General features: G+C 45.2%; 1 protein-coding gene across 1 annotated transcript; it reads right to left on the bottom strand.

Annotated features, from left to right (window-relative positions):
- Positions 1-7,542, bottom strand: NOXRED1 (NADP dependent oxidoreductase domain containing 1). The gene is made up of 6 exons (XM_016220347.2): positions 7,385-7,542; positions 5,432-5,628; positions 4,542-4,722; positions 3,831-3,982; positions 2,736-2,958; positions 1-459 (listed from the first exon to the last, which is right to left on the bottom strand). Exons 1-6 carry the CDS (start codon positions 7,531-7,533, stop codon positions 282-284), a joined length of 1,080 nt encoding a protein of 359 aa, XP_016075833.2. The 5' UTR covers positions 7,534-7,542; the 3' UTR covers positions 1-281.
- Between the last annotated feature and the right edge of the window lie 1,696 nt (positions 7,543-9,238).

Here is a 9,238-nt window from a genome sequence, read left to right as displayed (position 1 = left end):
TTTCAACTCTCTCCCCCTCTCCTTTCCTCTCTCTGAAATCACTAAATATATATATATTTTTTTAAGTGCACACACACAATGCCAGAGATACACATATATACCGATGCAAAGGACCTCTTGTTTTGTCTACATTTTAAAGAGCCATCAGTACAATTTTCTAATTCCTTAGTGGCTAACATATGGCAAACACCGTACAGTCACATGACTCCCCACCGTCAGTTGTGGTGATCAGGGCACAGCCATGTAGAGGGAGAAAGACTCCTGGGTCCTGAGGTCTCCTCTCACAGGGATGGAGAGCGCGTGGAAACCACTGGCTGATGTTCTTTGGTCAGCATGATGCCAAATTCGTTACAATACAGGTGGATGAGGTGGTCCTGGAGGGCAGTGCTGGTTAAGAGATGCTGGCTCAAGGGCGTTTCCCAGAGTTGCACGGTGGTCAGATCAAACCAGGGGAGAGGCCTGGGGTGGGAAAAATGCTGTTACTTTTCTGTCTGATGAGTACATCCGATGTGGCTGTACACATTCCCGTTCAAGTTCTCTGCCCTGACCAACGGGGCTGTTGGTTGGAGTGTCATCCTGTGCGGGAGGCAACCGATCAGTGTTTTTCTCTCGCTCTCTCCCTCTCTCTCTAGAATCAATTTTTTTTTTTTTTAAAGAAAGGTTTCCTCCACTTGGCAATGAGGTTCTTCATTTTCTATATCAAACTAATTCAAATTCATAGTTAAATTAAAAATGCAGCTGAAACTACTCAATATGTGGATTTAATGGTTCGTAGGTACATTTCTCTAAGTGCGTCTTGAGAGGCGCTGATAATTAGAGAATGACTGTGATAGTGATGCTGACATCCTTCCCAGTGTTTTCCCTTGAATTTAGAAAGAGACACACAAGAGGGTCGTGGACATTAGGAACGGGAAATATCTCAAATATCCTCTTAACAAAAAAAATGAGGAAATGGAAGAAAGAGGAGGAACTCTAAAGCTGAAGGACCGCCCAGCTGGCGTGGCTCAGTGGTTGAGCGTCGACCTAGGATCCAGGAGATTGAGGTTCGATTCCCGGTCAGGACACATGCCCGGGTTGCGAGTTCGATCCCCAACAGGGGGCGCGCAGGAGGCAGCTGATCAATGACTGTCACCATTGATGTTTCTATCTCTCTCTCTCCCTCTCCTTTCCTCTCTCTGAAATCAATAAAGACATTTAAAAATAATAATAATAAATCTGAAAGACAATGGAGCAATGCCTTCAAAATTCTGAGGGAAAGTTATTTCTAATCTAGAATTCTGTGCCTAGCTATGTTCTCAATAAAATATTAGGTTAGAATAAAAGCATTTTCAGACATAGTCTCTAACAATTACTTCCTATGCCTGCTTTTCTAAGGAAGCTACTGGAGGAGGGCCTGATCCACCCCAAGGAAGGAGTAAGCCAGGCCAGAGGAAGAGAGAGCCAGGAAAAGATCCAAAATAAGAGAGCAGTGGAGGGAATCCCAGGTTAATGGGGAAGGGAAATCCCCAAACAGAAAGTGTATCACATGCCAATGGTGATTAATTAGAGGGAGGAATCAAGGATTACTTCCAGGAGTCTGGCTTGAATGCTGGTAAAGAAACACTGGAAGAGCAGGCCTGAGAGCAGGTATGCTTTTGGCCACGTCTCGTAGGAGTGGAGGCAGGTGAGTGTGAACAAATCTGGGTGCAAAACTGACGTCTAGGCTAGAGGTACAGGCTCAGGGGTGCCAGTGTAAAGTTGGCAATCTAAGTTCCCAAAGTGGAAAATACTCAGGAACTAAGTGTAGAAAGACAAGAAAGGCCCAGGACAGAGCCCTGAAAACTCCCAGATTAAAGGGTGGGGCTGAAGAGAAGCTAGCAAAGGAGGGGCTGGAGAGACCAGAAGAAAACGGCAAGGGGAGGGTGTCAGGAAAGCCCCAAGAAGAGACTGCTCTGAGGAGGGCATGCACGCTCAACAGTCCAAGGGGAAAAGGGTTTGAAAGTGTCCAGCGAATTTAGTGACAAGAGGGCACTGTGGCAAGGGCGGCAATTTTTCCTATTCGATTATCAAAGATTAAACAGATTGATCTTATAGCTGTGAAGCTATAGGGCAGTGGCACTCTCGTACACTACCAGTAGAAATAAAAATAAACATGTTTTCGACATGCAATTTGGAAATGCCCACACACATGAAATATATGTCATCTCTAACCCAGAAATACTATTCTAGCTTTTCATCCAACAGAAATACGGGTACAAGTGCACAAAACAAGTACAAGAGTGTTCAGTGCAGCCCTTTATGTAAAAGTTGGGGCAGGGAGGAGACAGCGCCATCAAGGGAAATCGGATGAATGAATGGAAATGCATCAGTTGGGTGCCGGTGCAGTTGCTCATTCATGAAATAGATATGGTACCAACAGAGAACGTGCCCATGACACAGTAAGTGGAAATACAGCATATAGAATCCCCATGTTCCTAAAGTGTGTATATAGACATGGATGGCCACACTTTAATATAGTGACAGTATAAATATATTTGTAAATGCATATATAAAAAGAAATAAAATCCGTCAGAGGTTAAGTCTATGAAGTGGTGCTTGGGGAGCAAAGGAGGACTTTCCACTCTTCTACTAGTTGGATTTTTTACAAGAATGTATTCTTTTTATAAATTTTCAAAGATAACAGGACAGGAAAAAAGAAACAAAGTCCCCCAGACAACAGTGTAAAGAAATGAGCCCGGCCAGCCGTCACGCCTTACCTTCTGTGAGGCAGCTTCTTGGCATACTCTTTGCTGATAAAGTCCTGTAATTGGAATTTTGGGCAAGATGCTCCGTCTTTCCCACAGTCCTCAAAGTGCGCCGAGAGGAACAGCTCATTCAGAAGCTGCAGCACTTGTTGGTGCGGCAGGGACTTGGCCGTGCAGACATTGAGGGCCGCATAGAACACTCCCTCCAACCACTTGATATTGAGGATTGTTCCTCCTACGCATCAATGATAAGGGGAAGACCAGTTAGCACCCCCAAAGATGTTTGCAGGGAACCTAGTAAAACTCCAGGCAGTGAACAGCCACCTTTTTTCCAAGACAAGTTGGTCACTTGAACCTCAAGATAAGCAAACACTCCCCCTCCCTGGGCCAAGAGCCCTGTTAGTGACCTTGATAATGTATCATGTGCTGACCTTGCCACTGGTAGGACAGGTATGACTAACGTGGACATTGCTAATGGCAAAAGCATCTCTAGGAATTTCTAGAAGGGTCCTTGCCAATAAAGAAGGGGCTAGGGAAAAATTAGAGCAGAGGAAAGCCATTTCGTCCCAGCCCGGCCAGCGTGGCTCAGTTGGTGGGGAACATCATCCCCTGTACCAAAGAGTTGCGGGTTCAATTCCCAGTCAGGGCACATATCTGGGTTGTGGGTTTGATCCCTGGTCAGAGCGTGTATGGGGGCAACTGGTCAATGTTCTCTCTCACATCGATGTCTCTCTCTCTCTCCCTTCCTCTCTCTCTAAAATCAATAAGCATATCCTCAAGTGAAGATTAAAACACACAGAACACACACACACACAAACTATTTAGTCCCAGACACTGCATCTTTCTGTTTAAATGGGCTCTCCCCTCTGGCAGTTTACGATTCATTCTTAAAGGGTTGAGTATTCAGACTTCTCAGCTTTCCCTAATAAAGAGTGCTTTTTGCCACCGAAGCTGTTCCTGTTCAAAACCTAAATGGCTGAGAATGTATCTAGCTGTACAGTGCTCCCCCACACTCACCCAGGGCGCGCACACTGGGATCTAATAAGACAGCAGCAGGCCGAGGGGAAGGTAATTTTTAAGAGTGCCAAAACCAGGGTGAGTCATTACCAGCAGGATTGTAGGGGCAGGTAGCCTGAAGAATCACAGGATCCTGGAGAGCAGTTATGATTTCCTTATTGGTCCCCCAGATGTTGGCGAAACCTTCAACACACTGATACTGAGGCCGCAAGATATTGCTGTGGTTCAGTAGCCTTTTCAACCTGAAAGGAAAGCCATCGAGATAGGGAGTGCAGGGCCAGGACTGAAACAAACCCCATGATTTACTGAGTTCACATTCAACCCCAACAACATACGCCCCCACCCCTGCACAGCACAGGTGTGGGGCAGTGCCAAGGGCGTTTACTTAGTTGCATTGGTTAGCCATCTGCCTAACAGACACTGGATGTTACCAATTGCCAGGCACTGGCCTAGACACTAGGGGCACAAAAATAACATCTGAACATGCTCTCAATCACTCCTCATGCTGTTGACTAGTGGTTTCCCTTCTCACTGATGCACAAGGGGAACCCGAGTCAGCTGCAAGTATTGGGAGACAATGCTCTGTTGCAGTTCTAAACATTTGCACGTCAAAGGAAATGTCCCACCCACACGTGCGGTTTGGAGAGAAGTGGGGAAGACACCATTAAAAAGGCTGGCTGGGTCCTGCAGGTGATGCTGTTTCCACCTTATTACTGGGAATGACCACCGCCCACAGGTAGGAGCCCCAGCAGAGGAGGCAGAGCAGGTCTGCCAATTATGGGCTCCCCCTAAGCAAGATACCTGGGTATTGGGATGGCAGCTACAAAGCTGTACACAATGCATTCTCTTCGAAAGCTGGTGTGGATTTCTAAGCAGATATTAGGCAGCTGAGACGGCAGGCAGCAGAGGAATATCACGTCGGCCCAGCCCACCAGAAAAGAGTTATGGTAAAAGCACCGGATCCCCAGTTTCTGGAACTCACCTGGGAGGGGTAAAGGAAGACAGAAAGATCACAGTACAGAGGAGCTGGACCTGAACATCAACTGTAGGGACAGGAAGACAATTATTTTATCTCAACTCTTGTCACATAAATCAACTCTTGTCACATAATTTACATACAGCGCAACACGCAGATCTAAAGTACACAGTTTGGTCGTTTCTGACAAATGCATACACCCATGTAACTCATACCTCTTTCAAGATCTAGAACATTTCCACCCCCCCAGAAAGTTCCCTCAGGCCTCTTCGTCAGTCCCTGGGAAGCAACTGTTCTGACTTCTACCACCATAGATTAGTAAATGGAATCAATAGAAAACATTTTTTAAAATTCAGGAAATGTTATTTTTAAAAACATAAGGCCAAATGTTTGGAACTGGCTAACACCCACCAGACTCTAACTGGTCCCGTTAGATTTGAACTCCCTTTGGAAAGCTTCTCTGTATCAAAGAACCAGAGAGATATCTCACCACCAAGAGCACAAGGGAGAGAAATGGCTGTGAAACATTTAAGCGGAGAAGTGGTCTCAAGAAACAAGTGAAAAACCATCTTTCTAGCTTTCCTCCGGGCTAGAAAGCCGAGAACTGAGCATGCTGCACCCAATGATGCCCCTTTCGAGGGACCCTTCCACAAGGGCCTCATCAGCACCTAAAGGCCACACCCGAGCCCCCTTTCTACGGCACACGACTCCTCACCCAGGGTCTCTGGCCTCCGCGTGGAGATCTGCAGCCTCTCCACAGGGATGGGGACAAGCTGAAGCAGCACGTGGGCCAGCTGCTTCCCCAGGTGGCCGCCTCCAATGATGCCCACTTTTAACTCATCGTCATCAGGAACGTCGGCGTGTGATCCAATCAAGAGACATCTGGCAACGTGCTTCTCGTGCAGTGCTTTTCTGAGGAGTGAACACAGACGCATACACACATACGTGCACGCTCGGCCGGGCTCCTCCTGACCGCCAGCCTCTGCTCTCGGCGCTGACCGCTCACACGGCGGCCTGGTGGCCCCTCACGCAGTTCAGAGAAGGCGTTCCAACTATGGGCCACTGTGTAGCATCACTAAGAGCATGAAATGTTCTACCTGAGCGAATTTCCTAGAAAGCAGAGCACACCCCTTCAAAGGACCAAAACGCGGTTAAGACATTTTTAAATGAACACTGTTTTTGCTAAATGTGTTGTGCATTTCCCTGCCTTCTTAAACACAAGGTCTGAACGTTAAACCAGTTTTTGACTCAGTAGCATCGTGGTGAACAGCCACTGTTGTACATCAATCCCGGACGCTGGGGGCCTGCTCCCGCTTCCTGTGCAAGCAGCTGTCAACGCTCATTGTCATGAGGATGAGCGTGCCTGTCTCCTACCACACACCTGTTCTTTCTAGTTGGCTGTTTCAGTTCTGCACAGATCCAGGAAACCAGGTAACTTAGCTTTTTTCAAACATGATGTATAAAATAAAATGGTTTGTAATGAGGAAAAGCATTAGATCTGAGAAACTGAGGGTCAAGGATTGGAGCCCTCTCTTTCCAGAGGTTCACGTACTCTTGGTTCTGGATGTATTCCCTTGGCCCAAGATAAACAAAGTCTGACCTCAGAATAGTTAAGGCATTGTTTCATGTTGTTACATGACCACCTTATATTTGTTCCATATTTCTGTGAAAATTGGAGTTTTTAAAAATTAAAGCTCCAAAAAATAAAATAAATAAAAAATAAAGTTTTGGAGTCTCCTTCCATATAAGCATCACAAGCCACATTCTATTTAAGGCTTTTCTCTTGGTTGAAAGGAGAGCATTCTCTTGGTGTCTGACCCTTCCAAATATAAAATGCCTCCTAGAGGTTTCACATATCGGCTTCTCACCACTCTTCTTGGATTCAACCAATAGTTCCGTGCATCCTTCTCAGTCAGCCAATCAGCAAACTCATTGAGCAGCCTGCCTCCTTGGGTATATGCTGTTTCTATAAAATATTTAATTCAGATCTGGTTCCATTAACAAGGAGTTCATCTAATTTTAGAGAAAAGTAGATTGAGAAGTATACTTGGGGAGCAGGGTGGGGGGGAAGTTAAATACTCCAAGAGTGACCTAGAGTTACAGAATCCGGGAGCTTAGTCCTAGGTACCTGGCTCTCACGTGACTTCTATTTAAGTGTCTAAAGCCACATTGTACAAACATATCAGAAGCCAGGACTGGACTGAGAGCTTCTCTGCAAATCAGTGTTCCTGGTTTCAAGCAAATCATCTGGCCATAGGGACCCCCAAAGTCCCAGGTGGCTTTCCTTTAAGGGAGCATTCCATTATTAGCCCCACAAAAAGGAACTTACTCCATCTTCATGGAATGACAAGTCATTGGTAGCTGTGGAAGACAAGCTGGTCACCTCCACAAGTGAATGAATGTATAGAGAGATGAATGAATCGCTCATTTAATCAATCCACCCACTGAAAGGAAATCACCACCAATCCATGCTTTATTATGGAACCACAGCCAAGGGACCCCCGTATGCTTTTCTCTGGTGTTTTCAGACCAGGAGTAATAGACTGTGGGTTGGAAAAGGTAGGAAGACACTTACCAAAGTTATTCTCCAATATAAAAAGTTAATGCAAATTGGATTCTTTGCAGTGAGGTTTTTCTCCATCTGCCTGACCCTGGAGACCTCGCTTACCTCAAATTATGGAGTAGCTTGCAGAAAAAGGTTGCATGGGCACAGGCCTCGATCATACGTGCGTGATAACGACCCGTCAAATACAGCCAGCAGAGGTCTTCCTTTTCAATCCCATTCTCAAACCTAAGGGACTTAAGGTCCTCTAGCATGTCTATATCCAAGCCAGCATCTCCTGCAGTGACAGATAGCAATCAGCGTGGCTCCTTGTCCTGGAAGAAGAGGGAGTCTATGCAGGAGGGCGTGTGTGCCCATCACAAGCTCTCATGGTGGGCTTCAGCACCTCTCTCCTCCCAGTTCTGAACTTGCAGCTCTCAGCCACTTCTCTGTTCCAGTGTGAGTCCCAGAGAAGTCCTAAGCACTGACTGCCCATGAATCCATGAATCGAGAATACCTAGATTCATGAAAAACCTGAACAAAATCCAGAGTAACGTTCCTCCATAGGCCCTTCTCTCAGCAGATCCATTTCTGTTAGCAATGGAGTTCACAGGTGCTCTGGAGCTAGGACTTCCTCCCTCCCATTTCCTCCTGTTTTAGAAATAGGACTGAACCCTTGGGCCACATTTCAAAGAAATTCTTCCCTTTCACTAAACTTTGTGTTCCCCCACAGAGTAGAAAAAGCCCAAACTAAATATCATGGTCCCTTGTCTAGGCAGGGGCATCTAGATTTTAGAAAATGAAGCCAAAAAACTATAAGCCTATTTACATAGATCTCTCACCAATCAAGTGAGGAGATGGCTCTTCTCGTCATTACTCCAGGGTAAGAACTACATTTCCAGGGAGAGCTACCCAAGAAAATTGTCATTATGACTCCTTAGCTACCAAATTACTTGCCTCAGAGTCTTAAAGGGACCAGCCTCACCTAGAGGTTTTCCCCACCTGCCACATGAGGACACAAATTCCTTTCACTCCTTCTAAAAGTGCTACACCAGGGCAGTATGGGATCCTTCTTTTCCCAACAGAAGTTTCTGGACTTCTAGATTTTTTGCAGACTGGGATACCATACAGGTCTTAGCACTACTCAAGAAGTTATTTTTCAAGCCTCTTCTTTTTGTGTTCAAGAAATCAATGAATGAGTTCTGGGGAATCTAATGTACATCGTGGTGACTATAGTTAATGCTGTATTGTAACTTGAAATTTGCTTAGATCTTAAGTGTTTTCATCACAAAATAAAAAAGGTGACTGTGAGGTGATGGATATGTTCATTAATTTGACTGTGGTAATCATTTCACAATATCAGATTATTATGTTGTATACCTTAAATATATATAATTTTTATTTGACAATTATACCTCAATAAAGCTTGGGGGGGGGATCAATGACATTCAAAACTCTAATCTAGTATACAACAATAGTGAAATTGAGACCAGAATTCAAAACTACTCATCTCTCACCTGCATTTAAATTTTAAAAAACTTGTTATTGAGGTGAAATTCACATAACCTGGCCATTTAAAAGTCAACAATTCAGCACATTCACAATGCTGTGCTCCCTCTACCCCTCTAGTTCCAAAACATTTTCATGCCCCACACAAAGGAAGCCCTGTACCCATTAGGGAGTTACCTCCTACCCCACCCTCCAATCAGCCCCTAGCAACCACCAATCTGCTTTTTGTCTCTATGGATTTACCTTTTCTGGATATTTCATATGAATGGAATCATATAATATGGGATCTTCCGTGTCTGCTCCTCTAATCCGTTTTATAGGAGGGCTGCTACGTCACTCTCTTGATCTCTTTAAAAGCAAAGTCTCCAGCACTTGAAGAGCGTGGAATTTCTTGTCTAAGAAACACTTCCTCAAACCAAAACAGTGGGTAGGTCATCCTAACCTTGCAAGTGACGTTTCCTGCTCAGAAGG

The sequence above is a fragment of the Miniopterus natalensis genome, chromosome 1 (genome assembly GCF_054644295.1).
Source record: "Miniopterus natalensis isolate mMinNat1 chromosome 1, mMinNat1.hap1, whole genome shotgun sequence".
NCBI lineage: Eukaryota > Metazoa > Chordata > Mammalia > Chiroptera > Miniopteridae > Miniopterus > Miniopterus natalensis.
The sequence above is the reverse complement of the archived record's forward strand: the minus strand, read 5'-3'. Positions and strand labels throughout refer to the sequence as shown.